This window comes from Erinaceus europaeus, chromosome 9 (genome assembly GCF_950295315.1).
Source record: "Erinaceus europaeus chromosome 9, mEriEur2.1, whole genome shotgun sequence".
NCBI classification, from domain to species: Eukaryota; Metazoa; Chordata; class Mammalia; order Eulipotyphla; family Erinaceidae; genus Erinaceus; species Erinaceus europaeus.
This window is the reverse complement of record NC_080170.1, coordinates 52,312,487-52,340,393: the sequence shown is the minus strand read 5'-3', so window position 1 is coordinate 52,340,393 and position 27,907 is coordinate 52,312,487. Positions and strand designations below refer to the sequence as shown.

The following is a 27,907-nucleotide window of genomic DNA, read 5'->3' as shown; positions in this document are numbered from 1 at the left end:
ATAATTGCCATCCCTTATCTTTAATTTTCAGATTTAAATCTCTTTCCATTTCACTTTAATTGACTCGAGGCTTCTATCCATCCTTAACTTTGGGTTCATTTGTTGCACTTGTTTTATCTGAGCGAAGTCTTCTCCAATGAATACGATGAATCTGTGTATCTGATTAATCTTTCTTCTAGTTAATATTTTAAGATTATAGAGGCAGGCTCTTTGGAATGTGAAATGCAGACACAAACGTCTATGTTTTAGAAGTACTTCGTCTGTGCCTGAAAAGGTGTTAGCACTCAGGCATTCACATATTGATTCACACTAAAAAAAGCTCTCAAAACCAAGAATTTATTTTCATGTTCCCTGTTCCTAGCTCCTGTTGCTTTTCACATCTTTTGTGGCAGCTACTTTTGAAAACTGTAGTCTTTTCACAAGGATTTCTGCTCTTTCCCAAACTCCCTGTTAACTGTAGTAGTGATGCTGGTTTAAGGCCAGAGGCTCAGAGTCTTGCCCCCTGGTTTCCTGACAGTACTTATATCCTTTGGTTTGGGGTAGGGGAAAGATTTACTCTTAACATTGTATACCTTCTTTGTAGAAAAGCACATGTAGTCCCATACCATTTTAAGGGATTAACTGCTACTCTGCAGCTGTGTCTTACTTTCTGAGTATCTCCTGAACCCCAGATGAAGCACCATATTTTAGACTTCTTGGTGCTGAGACATTGCACCAGTTCTCTCTCTCTCTCTCTCTCTCTCTCTCCATCTCTCTCTTCCTTCCTTTCTTTATTTCCTTTGTATTTTTTTTTGTTGGTGTGATTAATGGTTTACAGTAGATACAGTTCTTTTTTTTTTTTTAATTTTTTATTTAAGAAAGGATTAGTGAACAAAGGCATAAGGTAGGAGGGGTACAACTCCACACAATTCCCACCACCCAATCCCCATAACCCACCCTCTCCCATGATAGCCTTCCCATTCTCTAGCCCTCTGGGAGCATGGACCCAGGGTCGTTGAGGGTTGCAGAAGGTAGAGGGTCTGGCTTCTGTAATTGCTTCCCCGCTGAACATGGGCGTTGACTGGTCGGTCCATACTCCCAGTCTGCCTCTCTCTTTCCCTAGTAAGGTGTGTCTCTGGGGAATCTGAGCTCCAGGACACATTGGTGGGGTCTTCAATCCAGGGAAGCCTAGCCAGCATCCTGGTGGCATCTGGAACCTGGTGATTGAAAAGAGAGTTAACATACAAAGCCAAACAATTTGTTGAGCAATCATGGATCCCAAGTTTGGAATAGTGGAGAAGAAGTGTTAGGGAGGTACTCACTGCAAACTCCAGTGTAATCCTGCTTTCAGGTATATATTTTGCAGTAGTTTATGGATACGTGTGAACATAAGCTCTCTCTCACAGAAACTGTTGTATGTCTAGGTTATGGGACTTTGTTAGAAAGTGAACTACCTGAGATGAAATTAGAGTGTACTATAAAAGGAAAGGTCTCACCCAAGTAATGAAGCTGAAGGGTTGTCATTCCACACGTGAAGTCTCTGGATACATTCTGAGGTGAAGCATGTTGAGATGGCAATCGTTGCTTTGGTTAGGTTGTGATCGGCGGATGCAATATTATTTGGTATGGATTGGGAGATGCATACGGGAAAGTGAGCCCTATCCAAGGGTGCCAGGACTGGGGGAAGTAGGGGCTCTATAGTGAAGATGTGAGGTTCCTGCTGTCTTAGGGTTCAAAAAGACAATCAATAGTTAATATTATCATCACATTATTTGTTAATTGGGTTAACTTTGAAAAGTCCCTTTGTTATGGTTTGCTGTACAGTACCCAGTATCTTGTATATAGCTGTGCTATTGGAAGCTTCTAATCTACTTGGTCTAGGCTTTTGAGAGAGTCCGCATATCAAATACGTAGCCTATCTATTAAAAATATTCAGTTTGTCTTTTGAGAACCTTTGAGACATACAATTGATTTCCCCCTCTCATATTAATTAACTACTGATTTATATGTCTACATTTTGCTAGGAGTGTACATAAACACCATTCCCATCACCAAAGGACCGTGACCCATCCCTCCCGCCCACTCCCACCCCCCACTGGCCCAGGAAGCTACATGTCTACCCCTCACCACTGGGTTTTTACTTTGGTGCCCTACTTACAATTTGATCAGGTCCTGCTTTAAGTTTCCCTTTCAGATCTTCTAAGTCAGCTTCTGTTGATGAGTGGGATCATCCCATACTCATCTTTAACTTTCTGACTTAGTTCACTTAACATAATTCCTTCTAGCTCTGTCCAAGATGGGTCAGAGAAGGTGGGTTCATTGTTCTTGATAGCTGCATAGTATTCCATTGTGTATCTATACCACAGCTTTCTCAGCCATTCATCTGTTGTTGGGCACCTGGGTTGCTTCCAGGTTTTAGCTATTATGAATTGTGCTGCTATGAACATAGGAGTACACACCTCTTTTTGGTTGGGTGTTATGGAGTCCTTGGGGTATAACCCCAGGAGAGGAATTATTGGGTCATATGGAAGGTCCATGTCTAGCCTTCTGAGAGTTTTCCAGACTGCTCTCCACAGAGGCTGTACCAATTTACATTCCCACCAGCAATGTAAAAGGGTTCCTCTGTCCCCACATCCTCTCCAGCATTTGTTGCTGCGTAGATACAGTTCTTGATACATATGTAAAATTTCTCAGTTTCCTGCAAAACGCTGTCATCATCAGCCTAGGTCCTCCTCCACCATCAGGCACTGGGACCTGAAAGCTCTCTCCCTACCACCTTGCTGCCCAGAGTCTTTTACTTGGGCGCAATACACCAAACCCAGTCCAAGTTCTACTTTGTGTTTTCCCTTTCTGTTCTGATTTCTCAAATTCTGTCCATGAGTGAAATCATACCATATTCATACTTCTCTTTCTGTCTTATCTCTCTTAACATGATTTCCTTCAAACTCCATACAAGATGAGGTGAAGAAAGTGAACCTGTCATTCTTAATAGCTGAGTAGTATTCCATTGTGAATATATTCCACAACTTCCTTAGCTACTCATCTGTTGTTGGACATTTTGATTATGCAGTTCTTCCAATTCATGAACACTCGATATCTTTCTACTTCTTGATATCTTTTTCTATTTCCTTGAATAGTGACTCATAATTTTGAGTATACCAGTGTTTCATCTCTTTTGCTAGGTTTATTTCTAGCTATTTTATTATTATTATTATCATTGCTGTTATAGTGAATGGGACTGACTAATGGATTTCTTCTTCTTCTGATTTAGTGTTTGATAAAGGAATGCCCCCAACTTTTGTATATTAATTTTGTAGCCTGACACCTTAATATATTGCCTGATACTTCCTGCTGGATTCTATATATATTACAATATTATCTGCAAATAGTAACAGCTTGACTTGTCTTCCAAATTCCTTTCTTTTGCCCAATTGCTATGACTATAACTTCCAACACTATGTTGAATAGTAATGGTGATAGTGGGCAGACCTGTCTAGTACATAATCTGAGTGGGAAATGCTTTCAGCTTCTCACCACTGAGTATGATGTTGGCTGTAGGTTTGCTGTATATAGACTCCACTATATACTAGGTTAAGGGGGAATTTTCCATCTATTCCCAGTTTTGTAGTGTTTTGATCATGAAGTGATACTGGATTTTGTCAAAGGTTTTCTTTACATTTATTGAGATAACCATATGGTTTTTGGTTTTTCTTTTTTAAAAAATTATTTATTTATTCCCTTTTGTTGCCCTTGTTGTTTTTTATTGTTGTTGTAGTTATTGTTGTTGTTAGATAGGACAGAGAGAAATGGAGAGAGGTGGGGAAGACAGAGAAGGGGAGAGAAAGATAGACACTTGCAGACCTGCTTTACCACCTGTGAAGCAACTCCCCTGCAGGTGGGGAGCAGGGGGCTTGAACCTTGTTTTTTCTTTTATTGATGTGGTGGATCACAGTTATTTATTTTTAATATTTTATTTATTTTATTTTTAAGAGAAAGAGAGAGAGAGAGAGAGAGAGAGAGAGAGAGGAGGAGGAGGAGGAGAGAAACACCAGAGCACTGCTTAGCTCTGGCTTATTGTGGTGCCAGGGATTGAACCTGTGACTTAGGAACCTCAGGCATGAGAGTCTGTGTGCATAACCATTGTGCTATCTTCCCCACCTGGATCACATTTATTGATGTACATATATTGAAATAGCCTTGCATCTCTGGATAAATCTCACTTGGTCATGGTGTACAATCTTTTTAAATATATTGCTATACCCAGTTGGCTAGGATTTTGTTCAATATTTTAGCATCTGTATTCATCAGAGTTATTGGTCTGTAGTTTTCTTTCTCTTTTTCTTTTCTTTCCTTTTTTTTTTTTTTTTTTTGTTGTGTCATTGCAGCAGTTCTAATGGGTCAGTTGAGTGGTGGGTGCCTGGGGTTTATTTATTTATTTAATTTATAAAATGGAAATATTGATGAGACTATAGGATAACAGTGGTACATTTCTATACAATCCCCACCACTGGAACTCCATATCAGACCATTCCCTTTCTTGATAACTTTCCTATTCTTTATCCCTCTGGGAGTATGGACCCAGGATCATTATGGGGTGCAGAAGGTGGAAGGTCTGGCTTCTGTAATTGCTTCCCTGCTGAACATGGGCATTGACAGGTTGATTCATACTCCCAGCCTGTCTCTCTCTTTCCCTAGTGGGGCAGGGATCTGGGGAGGTGGGGCTCCAGGACACATTGGTAGGGTCGTCTGCCCAGAAAAGTCAGGTTGGTGTCATGGTAGCATCTGGAACATGGTGGCTAAGCCTGAGATATTTATGGTAGTAAGTGGGGGCAGGTCTGAGGTAGGTAAATCTACCCCATTAGATGTGATGGGAACTGGAGGCTTGTGGTTAGAGGACAGAGAATAGCAACTCAGGAGTGAGCTAATAAAGCGAAATGGAACTTTCTTTTGCTCTCTAATGAGTTAGAATTACTGCTGCAATTTTACTGGTGAAACAAAGGAAAAGGGTCACCATGTAAAGCATGTCATTGAAAGCCTGAGCTTCTAAACAAGCCCAAGGGTTGTGGTTCCACTGAACATGTAGATGGACTCTGGATATGCAAAGAGAAATGGAAATATCCCTGTGGGAGCGCAAGAGTGGGGGCCCATGGTGGTGGATGTTAAGGTCTGGCTAGTGAGATGTCCCTAGAGAATACTCCAGAAATGGGACATCTAGTATCAGATGATAGGTTACTTGCTGTGTAGTGAGAGAATGTAACCTAACCCTCATGACCTACAAACCATCAATAAGAATTCTGCTAATGTGCCTTGCTTGTGAAAATGATTGCTTTTTGAGAGAGAATGAGAGAGCAAGCAAGGATAGGGTTGGGAATAAAAAGTGCAGCATTATGGAGGACAAAGTCAGAATCCATGGAGGCCAGGAAATGAGGGGAGAGGAGAGTGCATGTTGCCTTGCAATTTGCAGACACCTCAAGGCAGGTATTTGATTTTCCCCAGGGACATAAAATGGGGATTTGAGTCATCTTATGCCCTAGCTACTTAGTTAGTTAGTTACTTAGAAGCATTTTCTGAAAGTCTCTAGTCCCCACCTGCAGGGAAGAAGCTTTATGAGTGGTGAAGCAGTGCTACAGGTTTCTCTCTCTCTCTCTCCCTCTCTCTCTCCCTCTCTCTTTTCTTCTTCTCCTTCTTCTTCTCCTCCTCCTCCTTCTTCTTCTTATCTCCCCCATTCTATCTCAATTTCACTCTGTCTCTATAAAAAATTAAAATAAAAAACCAAAAACATCATCTGTACCAGTGGATTCGTGTAGGCACTGAGCTCCAAGCGATAACCACAGTGGCAATTAAAAAGGAGGTCACTGTGTGATGGAGTGCAAACAATATGGAGGGGTTACTGCACACTCTCAAATGAAGATTGTGGTGGGACTCAAAGATATAAGAAACACTGATAAGACCTCTAGCCCAATCACAGTTAAAGCTTGTTGGTGTGGCAGCAGGGTCTTAGATGTCTCTTTTATCTCTTCTGGAATGGAAGAACCCAGGGCATGCTGACCTGAGCTGACCTTATTCTTGCTCACAGGAATGCAAGGCCACATTTTCAGATGGATGGATGTTTTATTCCTTTCTTCTCTCTGTTGCTGGCTGGGCTTGGAGAAACATTTGGATTGTGGGCTTGTGTGATCTTTGGGAAAGTACGTGAATGCCAAGAAGTCCTTTACTTACAGAGCACTTATCACAGGTGCTGATTATACAGAAACCCAAAAGTTCTTTCATTGCTGGGTTCCAATCCAGAGTCCCCCCCTTTTTTCCTAGACATGCAAAGAGAAGCATTCTTGTAGAAGGGGGGTAGGGGGATGGTCAAGAAATTAGGAGTGGCACCTTTGGACATCTGCCTGCAGTGATATTTCCGGTTTGCTCTTTCTCCTCTGGAGGTTCAGCTTCAAATTTAATTAGCAAGCTAATGATGGTAAATTAGCATAATTAATTGCTAAGTGCTGAAGTGCTCTGGCTATAAAACACTATACCTTCTAGGGAAGCTTGTTTATGGACAGACAGACAGAATGAATGAATGAATGAACAAATAGCATTGAAACTTCCTTTAGTGCAGTGGGGGTCAGGCTGGAATCCTGGGTGCAAAGTACCACACTGTTCAAGTGTGTTATTTTGCTGGCCTGACAATTACTGATCTAACTTTGAGGACTAGCCTAGAGAGAGACTTTTGAATTATGATAATGACAGCTCTGACAATCCAGATAATGGCTAATAGTTTGGACAGTAGCCTGCATTGGGTCAGGAACACTACCACAGGGGAACAGCTCACACAGCCTTGGCTTCCTACTAAGACAAAGGCCTCTCTTTTTTGTCCGTAACTTCCTTGGAGGAGCAAGACTAGTGAGAAAGCTCTGAGTGAGTCTTTACAGCTCACTGGGTGAGGCAGAAAGTTAAACAAGCAGTTATTATCTGGACAGACACATGCTGTGATGGGAGATATGGGGTGCCATGAGATTATAGAAGTCGCCTGGGACCTGCACCAGTTTTTTTAGTGCCTACATCTCTAAGTCAAGTTCAAAAGCCACTCCTGCACCTGGTCACTTCTCCTAGGAGGGAACTGTCTTTTCACCCAGGAGACCACTCATACACACAGTTCTGGGTTTCAACAATGACTCTGTGAGCACATTTCTAGGGATACACAGGCCCTGGCCAATTTTCTTCTGGCATTCTCTCTCTCTCTCTATCTCTATATCTCTTTCTCCTCTCTAAATGTGACCCTTCAGTGGGATGAAGTGCTGAAACAGACTTGGGGGAAGACTGTGTTGAGTTCCCTTGTCCTTCAGGGAATTTCTCCTTATGAACCAAGAGTGTTTCATGTGGGAAAACAAAAGTGTTTCTGCATGATGAGTAGTGGTGTCTGTCCCAGGAACTGTGTGTGACACAGCATTGCTGTTCCAAATATCTGTCACTGATCCAGTCACTCAAATATTTATCACCATCCTGAGAGTTCCAGGATAAAAACATGGAGTTGATGTGGATTGTGCTCTCAAGGAATCTACAGAGAGGCAGAAAGATGGTCCATGTGCCCTAACAGCATCAGTACAAGGTGAAAAAACAGCTTCTTATTCTCAGGAAGAATCTTCTATTCATATCTGCCCTACCTAGTACTTGGGGTGGTGAGGTGAGGCTTCAGATGGTTCTGCCTGGATGTTGTCCCCACAGTTAGCCTCTGAATGTGACTTTCTGAGCTATGAGGACTGCATACTCCCCAGGGGGAGGAGCTGGGTCTCATACCCATGATGAAGGTGAGAGGCATTCCCATCTGAAGCCTGATTTGAGGTTTATGACAGTCCCCCTCCCTGTGAAGAGATTATGCACTGCGATGCATGAATGAGGCGATTTTTCTCATCTACTGGGCCCTCAGCTTTATAGCTTTAAGACCCAGCTCTTACTCTTGGGTGGAGCCCTGCCCTGAGCAGGTAGGACTCTGTTCATCCGAATGTCTGGGCTTAAAACTAGGGTCAAGATATTCAGACCTGAAATAAATTTAATTCCTCTGGACATTTCCAATTTCCTGATGATATGCACCCTTGCCTCTGCTTCCTGAGCCAGAAGGGGAGATCTTTGCTAGTAGTCTGACACAGATTCTGAGGGAAGGCAGGAAACTCATTTTCTCCAGGTGAAGAAAGCAGAGGAACTTGCAGGGCTGCCATGCAAAGGGATGGAGAATGTCCTTGTTACCCCCAATTATGTCCAGTGCCAGAAGGTGGAGGATTAAGGAGTCTCTGTTCAGAAGAAAGAAAGAGTGGATCATCTGTGGACACTGGCTGTCAGAAAACATTCACTGGTTTCACCTGCTGAGATGGCCCTAGGAAATGCAACACTCACTGATTGCTGTATCCCAGCGGGGCTGAGCTGCCTGGCTGACTGGACCATAGTGCAGAGATAAGCTCAGACAAGTAGTTCCGCCAGAATTTATACTCATCGTGGACTGAGACATGTTAGCTTTTCAAGGCTCTGTCCCCAGGATGTGGTAGAGTCACACTATAAATATTTGCAGAACTAATGAAATCTCTCTCTTTGGAGAACTGGTTTTTCTGGGTCTCACAGAGAGATTTGTTTTTGATTGATCTAGCTTTTGTGGCTCTGTGTGTGCTCCCAGTCTGATTTTTCTTTTCTTTTCTTCTTCTTCTTTTTTTTTTCAAACAGAAAGACATAAAGAGAAAGAGAGACATAGAGAGAAAGAGAGACATTACAGCACCAGGGCTTCTCCTGGTGATGTGGTATTCCCACATGGTGCCATGTGCTTAGCAAAGCATGCGCCTTACTGATTAAGCTATCTTCCTGCCCCCATAGATAGAGCTTTAACCTCTAATTGCCACCAGCCTGAAACTTTGAGCTTTGTGTACAGACATGTGTGTATAAAGGCATTTACCATACTATTTACTTAAGTTCCCCTTGAAAAATCCAAGTCACAGACCTCTGAGTGGTGGATTTACACTCTGAGTTATCTCCTTTCTGAAAGCATGTATGTTCAGAAATGGCATATTGGTTTCTACTGGGAGAATGATCAGGTTTTTGGATCAGTCTTGCTGTTAATAGCAGTGAAAAAATGCTGCTGTCTATATTTAGAATCTCTTTAAAAGCATCAAAGAGTTGGTGAAACATCGCAGCAAAGATTCATCAGCCCAACATCTAAAGAAAGGAAGCAATCAAGGGACATCAGCTGCCTTTCTACCTTGAGGGCTACGTTGAATCTGAAGAGATGGGATGGATTGAGCTTCAGTTTTCATAGTTGGCTGCAGGTGTCTCTCAATTTCTCCCTGTCTCTATATAATAAATAAATAAAACATTAAAATAAAAAACATTTAAAAAGTTTTGAATTAAGATATATATATATTGGATGTGAGGGCGATCTGGCTGCAAATCTGTCACCCCATTGATCGCCAGGGTTGATTCGGCTGATCTGGCTGGCTAGGCGGGTGTCCCCTTCCTCCCTCACTGCTCCATGTGCGTCCCTCCCGAAGCTGCGCCCTCAGTCGAAGAGGACGGCCTTCCCCGAATAGAGTTGGACCGGTCTTCGGTCGAGGGTATACGAGTAGCTGCGCTCCCCTGCTAGAACCTCCAAACAAGCTCTCAAGATATATATATATATATAATGTCAGGGCCTTTCACATGTGCCATTTCACTATTCTGGGTTGCTTTTTCATTCAGATTGATAGGAAGAAAGAGAAAGAGAGAGAGAGAGAGAGAAAACAATACCAGATCTTCCTTCTGCTGCATACCACTTTTCATGTGGTGCTGGGGCTCACATCTGGGATATGTATGTGGCAAGGCCTAGGTGAGTGATCTAGCTGGTTTTGTACATCTAGGAAGGTGACATGTGAGAAAGAGAAAGTCTTGACCAGTTGATATCAATAATACTTAATTTAAAAAAATTTTTTTCACCTGGGCACTGCTCAGCTCTGGCTTATGGTGGTGCTAGGAACTGAACCTGGGGATTTGGAACTTCAGGCATGAAAATCTTTTTACATGACACTTATGCTGTTTCCCCAGTCCCAATAATTATTTCAAAGCCCTGGTAGTTAAAATAACATGGTGTTGGAACTGGAATTCATGAAAGGATCTATGTTAGTAGGTGGCATTACTAATCAATGGGTGAGAATGCACTGAAAGCATGAGGTAATAGACATTACCAGAAAATACCTTTTTAAAGTTTTTTTATTTGCCATTAATAGTGGGTTACAAGATTGTACGATGACTGGGTATAGTTCCATACCATACCCACCACCAATCTTCTGTGTCTCCACCCCCCCCCACCTCTCAAAGATAACCACCACAGTTCTCACAAAAATCTACTTTTTCTCATTTTTTATTTGTGATTAATAGTGGGCTATGATATATTAAGATTACAATGTATAGTTCTACACTATACCTACTACCAAAGTTCTGTGTCTCTCAAAGATAACCACCGTAGTTGTCACAAGTCTTAGATATAGTTTGCTTGCTTTTATTTTTTTGTATCGGTTCTCTAGATTCTACATATGAGTGAAGCCAGTGGTTGTCTTTCATCTCTTTGCTTATTTCATTAAGTGTAATAACCTCCAGTTCTATCCATTTTGTCCCAAAGGACACAATATCATGTTTTGTTTTTATTGCAGAGTAGTATTCCATGGATTATATATTCCATAGCTTCTTCAGCCAGTCATCTGTTAGTGGGCATTTAGGCTGTTTCTACTCTTTAGCTGTTATGAATAATGTAGTTATGAACATAGGGGTGCAAATGTCCCTTGGAACTAGTGTTTGTCCTTTAGTGTTTGGCCTATAAGCAGTATTACTGGATCACACTTATTTAAGATTTCTTTGTACAGTCTTCCAGAGGGTCTGCACCAATTTTCATTCTCACCAGCAATGTAGCAGAGTTTCTTTTTCTCCACAGCCTTGCTAACACATGTCATTTCCTTTCCTTTTTTTGTTGATATAGACCATTCTTACAGGTGTGAGATAGAATGTCAGTGTAGTCTTAATTTGCAAGAAAATGTCATTCTTTCCCCACACCTATGGACATCTAATCTTTGATAAGGGGGCCCAAAGCATTAAATGGAAGAAGGAGGCTCTCTTCAATAAATGGTGTTGGGAAAACTGGGTTGTAACATGCAGAAGAATGAAATTGAACCACTTTATCTCACCAGAAACAAAAATCAACTCCAAATGGATCAAAGACCTAGATGTCAGACCAGAAACAATCAAATACTTAGAGGAAAACATTGGTAAAACACTTTCCCACCTACACCTCAAGGACATCTTTGATGAATCAAACCCAATTGCAAGGAAGACTAAAGCAGAAACAAACCAATGGGACTACATCAAATTGAAAAGCTTCTGCACATCCAAAGAAACTATTAAACAAACAGAGAGACCCCTCACAGAATGGGAGAAGATCTTCACATGCCATACATCAGACAAGAAACTAATCACCAAAATATATAAAGAGCTCAGCAAACTTAGCACCAAAAAAGCAAATGACCCCATCCAAAAATGGGCAGAGGATATGAACAAAACATTTACCTCAGAGGAGATCCAAAAGGCTAACAAACATATGAAAAACTGCTCTAGGTCACTGACTGTCAGAGAAATGCAAATTAAGACAACACTAAGATACCACCTCACTCCTGTAAGAATGGCATACATCAAAAAGGACAGCAGCAACAAATGCTGGAGAGGCTGTGGGGACAGAGGAACCCTTTTACATTGCTGGTGGGAATGTAAATTGGTCCAGCCTCTGTGGAGAGCAGTCTGGAAAACTCTCAGAAGGCTAGACATGGACCTTCCATATGATCCAGTAATTCCTCTCCTGAGGTTATACCCCAAGGACTCCATAACACCCAACCAAAAAGAGGTGTGTACTCCTATGTTCATAGCAGCACAATTCATAACAGCTAAAACCTGGAAGCAACCCAGGTGCCCAACAACAGATGAATGGCTGAGAAAGCTGTGGTATAGATACACAATGGAATACTATGCAGCTATCAAGAACAATGAACCCACCTTCTCTGACCCATCTTGGACAGAGCTAGAAGGAATTATGTTAAGTGAGCTAAGTCAGAAAGATAAAGATGAGTATGGGATGATCCCACTCATCAACAGAAGTTGAGAAAGAAGATTTGAAAGGGAAACTAAAAGCAGGACCTGACCAAATTGTAAGTAGGGCACCAAAGTAAAAGTCCTGTGGTGAGGGGTAGACATGCAGCTTCCTGGGCCAGTGGGGGGTGGGAGTGGGTGGGAGGGATGGGTCACAGTCTTTTGGTGGTGGGAATGGTGTTTATGTACACTCCTAGCAAAATGTAGACATATAAATCACTAGTTAATTAATATGAGAGGGGGAAAATCTCAAAGTTTTTCAAAGCACAAACTGAATCTTTTTAATATATAGGCTGTATATTTGATATGCGGACTCTCTCAAAAGCCTAGACCAAGTAGATTAGAAGCATCCAATAGGACAGCTATATACAAGATACTCAGTACTGTACAGCAAACCATAACAAAAGGACTTTTCAAAGTTAACCCAATTACCAAATAATGTGATGATAACATTAACTATCAATTGTCTTTTTGAACCCTAAGACAGCAGGAACCTCACATCTCCACTATAGAGCCCCTACTTCCCCCAGTCATGGAACCCTTGGATAGGGCCCACTTTCCCATATGCCTCTCCCAATCCATATCAAACAATATTGCATCCGCCAACCACAACCTAACCAATGCAATGATTGCCACCTCAACATGCTTTACCTCAGACTGTGTCCAGAGACTTCACTTGTGGAATGACAACCCTTCAGCTTCATTACTCGGGTGAGACCTTTCCTTTTATAGTACACTCTAATTTCATCTCAGGTGGTTCACTTTCTAACAAAGTCCCATAACCTAGATATACACCAGTTTCTGTGAGAGAGAGCTTATGTTCACACGTATCCATAAACTACTGCAAAATGTATACCTGAAAGCAGAAGTACACTAGAGTTTGCAGTGAGTACCTCCCTAACACTTCCTCTCCACTATTCCAAGCTTTGGGTCCATGATTGCTCAACAATTTGTTTGGCTTTGTATGTTAACTCTCTTTTCAATCACCAGGTTCCAGATGCCATCAGGATGCTAGCCAAGCTTTCCTGGATTGAAGACCCCACCAATGTGTCCTGGAGCTCAGCTTCCCCAGAGACACACCCTACTAGGGAAAGAGAGAGGCAGACTGGGAGCATGGTCCGACCAGTCAACGCCCATGTTCAGCAGGGAAGCAATTACAGAAGCCAGACCTTCTGCCTTCTGCAACCCTCAATGACCCTGGGTCCATGCTCCCAGAGGGATAGAGAATGGGAAAGCTATCGGGGGAGGGGGTAGGATATGGAGATTGGGTGGTGGGAATTGTGTGGAGTTGTACACTACCTATGGTTTTGTTAATTAATCCTTTCTTAAATAAAAAAATTAAAAAAAAAGAAAATGTCATTCTTCATATCAAAAAATTAAAATACATCCCTGCCTTGCATCAGATATTGTGCTGAACTATCTAGAACTCTTATATTGTAGGCCTCAAACAGTCCATTATAGGTAATTTTATTATAGCTACCTAATAAGATAAATTCCAAAACTTAAAATATAAAGTCACAAGGAACAAAGAAGACTATAATAATCTCTCAGGATGTGATACAAGATTAATAAACGCCAGTGGGTAAAAACACTGAAACTAAAACCTCTCTACCAAATACAGAGTATAAGATAGCTCATATGCACTTAACTGACAAATGCTTCCTATCTGTAATATATTATACCAGTAAGAAAATGATAGACAAATGAGCAGGACAAAAAATCAGAGAGTCATGCAGAATTCTACATCTGATAAAATGAAAAGATATATACATTTTAAATCACACTTTTTAACATCACCTTTGATCTAATCATAAAGTTTCTAAGTATTACAAAGCTGTCAAGCTTAGTATGGTGAACACAACTTTCCCCAAATTCTGATTTTCTCTGGAGAGCTTTAATTGTATCACTAGCTCCCAAGACTGTCAATTGTTTTCCTTGAAGCGACATGCTCACTCTACTCAGTTTGAGAGAATGTCTGCAGAATACCCAAGTCTGCAAAACCTCAGTTCAACTGTCAGTTGTTCTTGATCTTTCAAGTAAATGTGGAGTTCCAGGCAGAAAGCAACTCACTCAGTTGGTGAAATAAGTGGAAGTCTGCTTCAGACTTTCAACTGGTATTCCTGGGCGGGGTCCTCTGAGCCCCTGTTTCTGGAGGAAGCCTCACAAGGGAAAGAAGCACATTCCTGATGCTAAGATGTGAACCCCGAGTCTTCTTTCTCTGTTAGGATCACTGTGGCTATGGAAGTCTGCCCCATCCATCCCCCAGACATTCAGAACAGGCCTCCAGAGATGTGTCACTCTGACACGTGGATTATTTTGAGCTGAGGCCAGTCTCAGGAGAAATTATTACCCCCCTTTTAGTGAGTTAGAAGAATGAAAATTGGGGTCTTGCCCAGAATCAGAAATTTTCCCAGCAAGAACACAGTCTATCAGAGAAACCTATCTACAAAGACAAACATCAAATTATGGAGCTTCTCTCTGGGTTTTGGCAGGAGTCTTCCTCTCTTCCCTTCTCTCTCTTTTCCTTTTCTCCTGGTAATCTGTCCCTTGGTGATTTGTATTAGCAGAAGAACCCAAGGGATTCTGGGGCATTGCCTCTCCGCTCTCATGTGCACACACCCCTGTAGGAGTGGAGCTAGTCAGATTCTGTTGAGAAACTCAGGTAGGTGGTCCCATGTGACAAGAGAGGCAGACAAAAAAAGAGGCTACAGTCATACTACCTGGTCCCCTCACTTGATTCCTGTGAACTTCATAATTAACATGACACAGAATTCCATCTGGCTTTTCCTGAGCATGGCAGCCAGACATGACTAGGGGACAATAACAAAAGAAAACAACAAGTGCCATCTCTGAGAAAAACAGAAGTGAAAAGACCTCCCATTTTATTTATGTTAAATAAATTGATTATTTAACATTTTTTCTGCTTTATTTCTTAATGCTTTTTCAGCCACCAAGTTGCAGATGCTACCATGATACCAACCTGACTTCACTGGAAAGATGACTTCACCAATGTACCCTGGAACCCTACCTCTCCAGACAATCCAGACAATCTCCAGAGCCCCACCCCACTAGGGAAAGAGAGAGATAGGCTGGGAGTATGGATCGATCTGCCAACACCCACATTCAGTGGGTAAGCAATTACAGAAGCCAGACCTTCCGCCTTCTGCACCCCATAAGGACCCTGGTTCATGTTTCCAGAGGGATAAAGAATAGGAAAACTTTCAAGGGAGGGGATGGGATACTGAGCTCTGGTGGTGGGAATTGTACCCCTGTTATCCCATGGTCTTGTCAATATTTCCATTTTATAAATAAATTAAAAATAAACAACAACAAAAACCTCCCAGTCTCCCTTGGAGAAGCAATTACAGAAGTCAGACCTTCCACCTTCTGTACCCCATGTGATACTGGGTCTATACTTCCAGAGGGGTAAAGAATAGGAAAGCTTCCAATATAGGGCATGAGGTGCAGAACTCTGGTGGTGAGATTTGTGTGGAATTGGGGTCTCTTATCCAACAGACTTGTCAATCATAATTAAATAAAAAAAAAAAGACCTCTGTCCTGCATCCTTTCCCTTGTTCTAGGAATGCTTGTATGGGAGAGTGGGTAGGGTTCGGGATTTGGTGGAGAGTCGATTGTCTGCCACATGCTTGACTGGGGCAGATTTCTTTCTTGAACAGCTATCTGTTTTTCCTTCCCCATTTTTATTCTTGAGACACCACTGAAGTCTCCCTTGTGTGGTTGACCCTTGTTTCCTGAATATCACAGAGCGCTCACTTAGATGTGTAACTTTGACATCTGCCTTCTCTTGGGGAGCACAAGCAGCAATACTGGCTTCCTAAGTTCAGTTGACCAGACTCCATAATGGAGGCAGAATTTGAAGACAGTGCCTTTCCTTTCTTCTGTCTTTGGCACCTCAATTATTTTTGTTATCTTAATAAAACACCCGGATATGTGAGATTGGGAGGTATTTGGGTACTTAAACATTCAGTCCTATTTATTATTGCCCATCAGGTCAGAATCAAAGGTCATATTTGCAAGTGACCCTTGATTTGAAACTTAATTGAAGCCACAGCCAATGTAACCCCATAAACCAAAACTCTCATTCTCTGTAAGAGCTTTCTTATACATTCTGCTATCTTAGAATCTAAGCTCTTATCACATAATACCCAGTCATTTCAACAAAATGAAGCTAAAACAAAACACAGATATGTGCTCTCCACACATTTGTCAACTATATAAAAATTAACTCAACAGAAAAGCAATTGAATGCTTCTGGGTGGGGGGGGGTTGCTTTGTTTTTCACACTGTAATGGACATGCTGAAGCATCTTAAAATAGTTTCACTTGGACTGGGTTTGGTTTATTGCACTGAAGTAAAGGACTCTGGGGTGGGGAGTGTTTAGGTCCTGGAACATAATGTCAGAGGATCTAGAGGAGAGGCTGAGAAAACTGAGAAATGTTATACATGTATGTATAAACTACTGTATTTTATTTTTTGTTACTCTATTTTATTGTTGACTGTATACCATTAATCCTCCCAATAAAGAAAAAAAAAGGGTTTCAGTGAAGTCTGGCATGAAAGAATCTTTTTGTGAGGATTCATCTTATAACAGTTTCTTTTTGCCCCCAGGGGCTAAACCTCATTTGCTCAGGTCTTGGAAGATTTTGTTTGTTGCAACTGGGAGGGGAGTAGTCTGCCTGAAATTTGATGGGTAGAGACTTGGATTGCTAATGGATATTCTACAAGTCACAAAGCAGTTTTCTGCAATAAGGAATGGCATGCCAATAGTACTGCCATCTTAAAACCCTCCCGTATACCACTCAGCTGGAATTAAAATTCAGGTAATTTCTTTGGATAGAAAAAGAAGCAAGAATTGAAAACTAGATTTACACAGCTGCCTCTCAGTTTTTAACTGGTAGTGAGGGCTGGATGCCTCATGGGCTTCTTCAGTGACCCCTCCCCCATCTGTGACAATAAATTGGCTAAGTCACCTCAAGTGACAACCCAGGTTGTCACTACTGTCACTTATACAAACTTTGGGCTATTACTCTGTAGGTTCTGTTTGTGTAAAATAGTTATAAAAAAAAGGCTGTATGGGTCCCAGATCACACCAGGATATACACTGTTGAAATGTACACATTCATTCACAGTTCTCACTGTTTTTCTGGGTCTTTCCATTTCCTGTATGGCTAGTACATTGAATTTTCATGACTGCTGCTCATGTCTTGTCATTTATACTCCTTTCCCAGAAACCTCCAAAGGGCTGATTGTTTGGAGAGCAGAGTTCGGATTTTCACACATTCTGCATGATTTCTTAGTGGTGAGGAGCTGGTCATAGCAGTTGGGATTGAAGACCATCTAAACTCCTTCCTCTTACCCCCTCTGAGGAAGAGCCCATAGTAACCAGACCTTTGAGATGGTGTTGCTAGTTTTTTGGATTCAGCAACTCTTTAATTGCTACTTTTCTTAGTGTTTGAAATGTGTCTGAGTTAAAAATACATTGTCAATATTGAAATGACAATTCTCATCCTAATTAACCAAATTCTTTGACTGTGTTTCTCTTTCCAGTTCTCCACAAACACATAAACACACTTTTGGAAATATTATTCTACTCTATTTAAAAGTCTTTGAAATGAAACTCTTCATTCACATATGTGGGCTATCCAGATGGGGGAGGTGTGGAGACTTTAATACAAGGGGATGGAAAATGAATGAAGTAAACAAAAACAAAACAGAACAAAAAAAAAAGATGGAATCTCTTCCAGAATAAGTCAGGCCTTTCCTTTCTGGGTCTTGAGTTGGCATTGGGTCTGGTCCTCATGTGTTGCCTAATGAGCAAGGGGGGGGGGTTGAGGGAAGAGGAGAACAGGACCTGGTTCCATATGGTTTATGAATTAGGTGCAAGTTAGTTTCACAATTCCATGAAGACCTGGCCAGTGAAGTGTATGGAACATATCACCCCAGAAGACAGATGGGCACTGAGGTACTTATTCTGTGATGCTGGCCAAAGAGTACTGCTGGCATGGGGGTGTCCTGGACTCCTGGTTACTCCCAGGTAACCATAACCACAGAGTTTGGGTTAGGTACTCTGTAACTGCACTGATTTATAATGTGATCAACATTTCTTTAACTTAATAATATACTTTTAATTTTATCTATGCTGATTCTCAGTTTCCACAACACAGCAATGATTAAATCCATGTTCAGATGGTTGTAAAGGCACCCAGAGGTCTTTAGCACAGGGTGAATCTTGCTCCTTGAGGTAAGAACATATTCCAGTTCAGGGCCTCTGGAGTCACTGCTCATTCCTGAGAGTTCTCTATTTATTGATCTTCTTTCTGGTTCCTGCTTCCCACAAAACATGGAGAAGAGAAGCAGGTGGTGGATTTTATCTTAGTGTTATATGGATTACTGCTCCAGTGATATGACTTCAGGGCAAATATTTGGGAGTGGCCTGTTTAAAATGGACCCTGGGATTATGGCTGTTTGAAAGGCCTCCCTGGCCTGATATTTCTGAGATCTGTGCTTTGGGAGTGATAATGAAAGGAGAACTGAGGCACAGGAAAGGGAGGAGGAAGTGGCCTACCCCAGCCAGCCCACTGTTAGTTGGAGATTTGTCACATGTCTGCAAGCCTGGTTCTGTCACTTTTGACCAACATGCAAGTCTCCCCTTAGACCTGGAGAGTATCCCTACCCTGGGGTTTCCCAGTGCTCAACCTGTCACCAAGCTCTGTCATTACTGCCCCAGTTGGTTTGGGAGGCAGGTAGAATGAGAACCACCAGCTTCCAACCGAGCCCACCCTCCAGGCTCTGGTGGCCATGCTTCTGCCTCATCCCTCAGTAATTTTTATTAGCATAAATGCAGCAAAGTCACCTTTCTGGTAGCTATTAAATAGCACCCCCAACCCCCTACAGCAGGGGAAAAAGCTCCTTTGGGTTTAGTCCACTGGCTTCTTCCAGCTGTCCATAGATTCCTGGGGATTGGGTGCCAGGAGTTCTTGTGACCTCCCCTTGGGGCTATTTCCTGGTAGGGCCATATGACATTGTCTGGAGGCTCCAGTAACTGTACACTGGACCCTGGGCCTGATTTCCTAGGAAGGGAAGGAATTATGCTTTCCCAGGTAACCTGGTGTTCTAGGCTAGTGGTCAGGGGAGCTGGACACCCATAAGCTCAAGGTGGGTAGGCTTGGCAGGTGGATGTGTGTGTGGAATGTTCTCTACCAGGATCCAAGGATAGTGCCAGAGCTTTAAAGATATAGGTTAAAGGAGCCTCAAGATGAGATTTCTTTATGGCTAAAAACCACAGATAAGACCAATCTGATGGGGCTGTCCAGTGGAGGTGACCAGTCTTCAGTGACCTTTGCTGTTGACAAAAACAGAGTGTACTATGGAGAGTTAATGGGGTGGGAGTGGGGAGTTAGGGAAGGAAAAAAGAGAGGTAGAGAGAGGAGAGGAGTAGGTGGGAAGGAAGAGAAAGTAAGAACCCTTGAACAATATGGTTTGAATTAAGCAAGGACACTTATGCTGGGATCTGTTATATATATATATATAGTTGACCATTGAATATCTCCGGTGGAAAATATTATTATTATACTCAATAGAATGCTACTGCATTATTCAAAAGATGAAAATATGTCTTTTGTGACAATATAGACGAAACTTGAATTGACAGAGTTCAGTGAAATAGGAGGTGAATGATGATGGTTTCACTCATATGTGGAGTATCAATAACCAAATCAAAGGAACTGGCAAAAACTAACCAAGCAAATTCTTAGATATGGTGAAAACTCTGGTGTTTCCCAGAGGGGAAAAGGTAGATGGGTAGAAGGAATGGGTTAAGGGGTCATTTTGGTAGTGAGAGAACACTGAAACTTTGATGGTATATGTGCTAAGTCTTAAACACATATACAGGGGCAAAGATACATGCTCATGGGGCTGGGGAGAGAAGCTAGGGCTTGTATCTGGCTCCACATTCAGCCTACGTTTGAAATCCAGCACACATGGGAGTCCTTTGGCATTGAGGGAAACACCAGTGCTGTGGTGTCTCTTCCTCTCTCTTTTAGAATGACAGTTTGACCTGGGATCAGTGAAAGCATGCATGCAAAAGATCCCAGCTATACTAAAAAAAAAGCAGACCAACCTCCACCCATAAATCAATTAAAAAGAAAATACTGTAAATGTATTTTCTTTTAATAGCATCTTCTCTAGCTTAATTCAGTGTAAGAATATAGTGTGTCATACAGATACCATACAAAATAGGTGTTTACTAATTACTTTTGTTCTCAGCAGGGTTTTACCAACAGCAGTTTTATTAAATTTTTTTTTTTTGAGGGGTGAGTCCAAAGCTATACTTGGATTTTGACTGCATGGTGCGTGGTGCCTTTAAGCCCCAGGTTGTTCAAGGATCACCTGTCATGAAAGAACAGGAGCTGGGACAGCAAGGGCCACTCAGGAAGACTCAGGCTGGAGCAAAGTGTGCCTCCTTCAGGGGTGATGGGAAGATGCTGTTTGGGTAGAAGGTCTGGATTGGTCATAGAAAGGACCTGGAAGGAAGGAGCAAGGTGCCACCCAGAGAAGTGACTCCATGTCTCCCCAGAGGACTTGGAAGAGACACCAATTAATTCATCAGGATCTTTTATTAACGTATAGAAAATGTGTTTAAAAAAGGAACTATACAGAGGCTAAAATCAATCAGGACTAAAAATACTAGTTAACAAGCAGAGGTTCCTGTCTGAGAGCTGCTGTAAGTTGATGGGGAACTGCATCTCCTTGATGTCTGCAGAGCTTTCTCGTCTGAGTTCATGAGTGCCCGTCACCTGCAGACTGTACGCTTCAGCCTCATCTTCTTTCCATCTAGTTCCTTCCCATGTCTGAGGAAATGCTTTCTCAAGCACACTGCAGCTACAAAGTCAGTACATTGGCCTTGTTATTTTCACCTGAAAAGTCTGTTAACGATTAAGATGACCAACTCAAATTTGGGATGAGGTTGTGTGGGAGGGTTTGCTGTTTATAGTTTCTCAGCACAACAATCAAGAGACCACCAGGGTGGGTTTCAGCCTCCTGAGCTCCAGGAATCAATGCCCTTCATGTGATAGGAGCGCCTAGGGCATCTGGGGTCCTGTGGACTTGCAGTGTATTCCAAACTTAGATAATTGGGGGTGAGGGAGAAAGTGAGTGTGAGAACAGGAGGGAGCCTGGGCAGTAAAAGTATCTCATAGCATCCAGCTGTGAGTTTACAGAACCAGGGTAAAGGCAGGTTCCCCAGGTGGGCCTGGTTGGGGATGGGGGTTTTGAGGGCTTCTGTTTGGATCACAGTCTTATTAAACCTTGCTGTTCTCCGAACCTAACACAGAGGTACTGCTGTCTTTTTCTCTAAGCACCATCACCACCCACAACCTGCCCCACCCCCCACAAAGATGCAGTGTTCTCTTGGGGAGATAGATTCCTTTCAGAGAGTTGTCATTTCATTAAGAGAAGGGGGTTAATTTCTGGAGTGTGTGTCTGGAAGATAAAATACAAATTCCCAAGTACTAATTTCCCTTTTTTCCCCCAAGTGGCAAAGAACTAAGACTATAGTCAATTGTCCTCTGAGACAACTCCCCACCCCTGCCCCAACACCTCCAACCCACTGGGGAGGTAGAGGAAGGTGGAGGAGGGAAAAGCCCAGGCATAAATAACATTAATTTGTCTCTTTCCTTCTTCTAGCCTCATTCCTCAGAAATTCCCACAACCTGATCCCATAGGGGATCATGGAGACTGTGTTCCTTGGAGAGTCAGGGAGGAGAGAGCCCAACCTGCACGCTTCAGCCTAAAAATTCATGAGATTTCTGCCTATGACACCATCTGTGTTGGTTTGAATACATTAAAAATATAACCCTTTTCCTCCCAGATTCTGGAGTAAAATTCATACTCCAGGAAGTCATGTATGCTTGTTCTGTAACTTCCCTGCCTATAATTCTACTTATAGGGTCTGACCTGGTATGAGAATGACCAGAATTACCCACTCATGCGCAGTGAGAAGGAGGCTCCATTTCCCAAAAATGACAGAGGTTGGGGTTGGGGTGGGGGTAGTCCTTGATCTTGGTCTTTCTTTCCTCTTCAAATTTTCTAGGGCCATCTCTCACCTCTCACTCCCTTCAAGTAAAATGAAAAAGAAAGAAGGGAAAAAGAAGGAAGGAAGGAATCTTGAATAAAGAAAGGAAGAAAGAAAGGAAAAAGAAAGAAAGGAAGAAAGAAAGGAAGGAAGGAAGGACAGATGCCATCATTTTTCCTGTTCCTGCTGAAGTGAGGTCCTATGGAGTGTGTGGCAAAAACAGTGTAAGAAGTGCACTCCCTTTTCCTAGGGGACAGAGTCTTTGTGAAATTATCAGTGAACCCAAGGAGGCAGCCACCTGGCAAAACAAATATCTAAGGTGCCAGCCTCCAGCCAGAGAAAAAGCAGAGGCATGAGAGTTAGACAAAGCGCTTCCCATTGGGCTTGTCACAGTTGTTGTGTGGGCCTGGGGTGTTAGTCAGCCTTTCTGTGCCTCTATTCTCTCACCTGTACCTGGAAAGTTTTGGGTATGAAACTATTTTTCTTAGTCTTTCATTGGGAAGAAAAATGACTACATCTACTTCTGGTCCAGCAAGTGACATAAGCTGTCGAGGCCTCTTTTTCCCTGGGGATGAAAGGAGTGGTTTGAGGCCCCTGCAGCTCTGAAGGACTGCCACATACTCATGTTCAAGGTCAGGCTGTCACAGGCAGTGATGAGCAGACCTTGCCCACCCACCCACCCACTCTCATCTGCCCCTGGCTATGCATTCAGAACACATCTTTCTTATGGCTTAGGTGTTCAGGCCTCCTGGAACTCCAACAATAGCTGATGTGAGTAAGAGTTGCCACTAGCCCTAGGCTGGCACGTGAAAGAGCTGCTCCTGTAGGACCAAAAGGGTTAAAAGTGGCTATACCAGAAGGCAGCCAGTCACCAGGGCCCAGCTGCATCTGCTGTTTATGAAGTTGCTGCCCACCCCCCTCCCGCTTGCCTGAAGAACAAGGGCTTTGCTTTCTGAACTCCAGGCACTGCCTTAGGAAGCTTGCAGGAGGAGGGAGGATTTCCTGCTTGGAGAAAAGGCAGCCCATTCCAAGACCGTGAGGTCTGCCAAGGACATTTGGACAATGCAGTGCTGCAGGTGCAATGAAGTCATGCTCCAGGCAAGGAGTGACCTTGGAAAAGGAATCAGAAATTCTGGGGGTGACACAGCAGGCTGATAATGCCTCTGAAGAGAATGGAGGTCCAGGCAAGCATTGGCTAGCAGACTGAAAAAAAAAAAAAACCTTTTGATGATGCTCACTTTCCTGCAATGCTGGGCCTCCAGGGCTCCCTTTCTCCCTAGGAGGAGTGGGTGAAGGACTGAGAACTCTGGGGTAGAAGAGTTCCAGACTTGGAGGGCTTCATGCTGGCCTGTTCCCCAAGACCCACTGGGGGCTTGTCTGTAGATGGCCATTGTCACCTTTGCTTTATTCTGTTTTGCATTTTTACTTTTTCTCCAAGCTTGAAGAAGATAGAACATATGTAAGCAAATCCAGTAGGATGCAGAGAAGCTAGACAGGAGCTGGTCTTTCCACCTGTACTGGAGTAGACACTAGCTCACCCTCTTCAAGAACATGAGAGCTGGCTTACCTCCTATGTTAGAGGTCTTTGCTGGGTCTGTGAGTCTTCATCTGACCTACTGGTATCCAGAGACACCAACATTACAGAGGGAGACTTGAGTACATCTGTGTGGGGTTGAGTTGTAGGTGAAAGAGAGATTTAGGGAAGCTGTTGGTCAAAGAACTTCAGGAAGTACAGCCAGAGAGGTTAGGACACAAGCCTCAGACACCAGCCCTGTGGCTCTCTTCTTCAGATCAGAACTCCCCTGCCATTTTTCACCTAAGTGAGATGCACCTTCCAGGAGAAACTGAGTCTTAGCTCCTGGCACCATGCAAGAGAATTCCCAAATGGTAAGCCTCTGAGGTCCTGAAGGACCCCTTTGACAGGTTTGAGACAAAGGGAAGAGAGAGTAAGTTATCTGCCCATTGAAACTGAACTGAAGCATCTTTCAGCGGCTCTTTCCCAAGTGTTAGGAAAAGATAGAGGGGAGAGCAGGACTCCCTTTGAAGGAAAAGAAAATGAAGAAATGGTGAGTTAAGGTGAGAAGCTTTGAGGTCAGTTGACCAGGGACCTTAGGGAGAGAATGGGGCACAATGTTTCTTAAAAATGATGAACACAGGAGTTGGGCAGTAGTGCAGTGGGTTAAGCACAGGTGGCGCAAAGCCCGAGGACCGGCATAAGGATCCCGGTTCAAGCCCCCGGCTCCTCACCTGCAGGGGAGTCCCTTCACAGGTGGTGAAGCAGGTCTGCAGGTGTCTATCTTTTTCTCCCCCTCTCTGTCTTCCCCTCCCCTCTCCATTTCTCTCTGTCCGCTCTAACAACGATGACATCAATAACAACAATAACTACAACAACAGTAAAATGACAAGGACAACAGAAGGGAAAATAAATAAATAAAATTAAAAAATGATGAACACTTGTGGAAAAAAAAACACTCTATTCAGTAAAAGGAATCCAGAGATTCTTTCATAAAGTTTGGGTCAATTAATCTTTGAAGTCCCTTTCTTGCCTTATAGTTCTTTAAAGTCAATCTAAGTACCATCGATGCTACTATTTATAAAAATGTTTCATTGGGTAAAACGGTTCCAACAACAGACAGGTTTGGTTTTCACCTGAATAGGCATTGCGAGGGTTCACAATTTTTTTCTGTTCCATTTCCCTTGTTGAGGTTGGCTCGACTGGCCCTGCCCAGGCATGGATTCTGCTTGTAGGACAAGATGAGTTCAGTTTCTTATATGGTGTGATCTTTTCTGTGCTGGTTTCTCCTGAGTGTGTTTGGTATGACTTTTGAATCAATTTTCCCTTTTTCTTTCTTTCTTTCTTTCTTTCTTTCTTTCTTTCTTTCTTTCTTTCTTTCTCTCTTTCTTTCTCTCTCTCTCTTTCTTTCTTTTTCCTTCCTTCCATTCCCTTTCCCTACACTTCCTTTCTCCTTCCTTACTTCCCTCCTTCTTTCTCTAATAAAGCAAGACTTCTGGTGAGCTTTCATAATTTAAGTATACTCTCTCACCAATGTCAGTTTACCCAGATTTTCATGTCAGAGGCCAGCATTACTATCAAAACCAGAACGGAAGTTAAAAGCCATTTTAGTCAAACCTTCCATTCACTGTGTAATCCCAGAGAGATGAAATACCTCCCTGAGGTCCTATCACCAGCCAAGCAGCCAGGGGGTGGAGTTGGGGTACTGCAGCTAAGCTCCCAAGTTTCATACAAGGGATGCCTGTTACTCCAGGGGCTTCTTGAAAAGACTATTTCTGTTCTTCCTCCTCTCCCAGTTTTTTTGGCCATGAGGCTACTAAAGTGAGAGCTGATGCCAGTTTCCACTCACTGACTCTCCTCAGAGCATCAAAGGCTTGAGCAGCAGCCTTCTAGGTGTTAGAGCTTGATTAGACCATGGAAGTTTTTAAACTCTGACTCCTGGGCTCAGGCACTAATTGGTGAGGAAAGTACCTGGATTGACTGAGCCTGGACATTTCAGGAAATAGCCTGGGCCTTGGGAGGAAGTGAGAGAAAGGGCAGGTGGACAGAGAGCCCAGGATGGCACTTCATCAGAGGCATAGCCATGGCTGAAGCCAGTGTCTGATTCAGAGACCTGAAGGTCATGGCTTCCAGGACCTCCAACTGGCTTGGGTTTGAAAATCAAATCATGCCAGGGAAGAACGCACATCTCATCATGAAGGAGGGGACCCTAGTCCTTCCTTTGTCACCTTTGGATTTCTAGATGTGATTTCCTCTGACACTTCTCATTTCTTCTTTCCTAGGTAGAATAATAAAGGAAGATGGAGAAAGATAACCTATGGTCTCACCTCAGTAAAGAGGTCATTCCTGCGTCCCATGAGATCAAAACAGAGAGGAAAAAAAAGCAACACAGACTCTCACATTCCACTCCATCTCCTGGGTAATAGGTTAGGGGACAGCAGGAGGTCATACAGCTTCTTCCTCTGACTGTGATTAACCACCCATTATGGGAGCCTGGCCAGACAGAAGTGAGACCTGTGCTTTACAACTCAGAAACAATAAATCTATAACAAATAGAGCCAGAGGCAGAAAATGGCAGAGCGAGGTGAGTTCTGCAGGTCCTGGGGGACCTGTGACCTTAGTGGCAAACATACCCCGATTTCTCTGTCCTTTCCTCAACTTGATGCCCCACTAATATCCTCCTTTATTCCCACCCCTAAATATTGCTGTCTGTCTGACTCAAGGGAGAGGCAGTCAGTCTGAACCACAGTGATATTTTTGGGGGGCTAGGGTTGGGTATAGGTCACGCCATAGGGACTAGATTCTAAAACACTGGTGGGGATTCTTGGGCTGTGGGGGGGTAGGGAGGGTGGAAGCAGTTTGATTAGTCAGACAAGAGAGCATCATGTATGAAAGAGGACAAAGGACCCTTGACTGGGGAAAGCAAAGGCATCAGAAAACGAGCCTCTTTGGCCCACTAAAGAGACTTGGCTTGTGGGCATAGCGGTAGCTAATCTTCCTTTGAGGAATTGTGGGCAAGGCTCTCTTGCAGGCTGGTGTGATGACCTGAGCATGACAGTGGTCAGAGTCCAAACACCTGGGAGGGAGGGCATCTCAGCAGAAGGGCAGGGAAAGAAGGTGCCAGTCTGTTGCTAGCACTCATCTGTAAGTAAGAAAATGTTTTACTTTCCCTCTTGGGTGGGATGAGAGGGTGATAGGAAGGATGACAGGTTGGAGGGAGGATGGCGACTAAGGGTCAGACCCCAAGGCTGTGGAAACCAGGGTGGTTGATACTCAGCTACTTCCTACCACACCCAGTTCCCTCCCCCACCAACACTCTTCAGCCATACCTGCAAAGTATGCTCCCGCTCCCTGAACCCCACCCCTAGTTTCACATCATAAAATACAAACAAATGACAGAAAAGGTCAGTTGGTGGGATGGAGGTTGCTCCTGCTCAGAAGGGCAGGGACCGCCGCTTCCTCACAGTTGTCAGGCGGTGGGCATAGGGACGCATTTTCATCTCCACGAAGGGAATGGAGAACTCGTGACCTTTCCAGTGGTACCAGTTGATGCCCTAGGAAGAAAAGAGAGAATTATGTCAGGTTGCCTCTCCCCACACATTTTATGGGATATTTGACAATCTGTTTTTTATTTTATTTTATTTTATTTTACTTTATTTTATTGTTTTTGTTTTTTGGAGTTGCATTCACTCATGGACCTGGGAAACACTATTGAGTTCCAAAATGGAGGCAGGAGAGAGGCATGTTTAAGAGATTGACTGTTACACCACTCATTCCCAAGAGGACACTCAGGTTATTCCTACCTCTGGTGGCTCACCAAGTTGATTTTTTCCCAAGACTGACCAAGACTGGCCTTTTGGAGCCTAAGTTGGGAAAGTTCTAAAAGGCCTAGTTGGCCACCATTGCACCCAGTCCAGCCTATGGACTTTAATCTCAGTGGGAAAAGTTAGTTCAATTTATATAGGTCTTTCTGATCTCTCCTTTCCTGGTGCCCTAGAATGCAGTTGAACTCGTGATGCTTTCTATGGAATTGATGACAGTCTTCCCTGTGTTGTCTAGATGAGATAATGCAACGGACTTCAATGTGTCAAAGGCTTGTTGGGTTGGATTCTAGCTTCTGGGCCCAGATGTTCTCCTTTTATTCCTGTGGCCTCTACTTGGTCCTGCCTATGTCTGTATTATGCTCTCTGTCA

At 43.1% G+C, this 27,907-nt stretch overlaps 1 protein-coding gene across 1 annotated transcript in view; it reads right to left on the bottom strand.

Annotated features, from left to right (window-relative positions):
• Positions 1-24,245: 24,245 nt before the first annotated feature.
• Positions 24,246-27,907, bottom strand: part of TNR (tenascin R) — a 285,470-nt gene continuing 281,808 nt past the window's right edge. Inside the window, exon 23 of the mRNA XM_007525207.3 lies at positions 24,246-27,268. Coding sequence (XP_007525269.1) covers positions 27,149-27,268 — 120 coding nt within the window. The 3' untranslated portion in view covers positions 24,246-27,148. The remainder of the gene's footprint in view (positions 27,269-27,907) is intronic.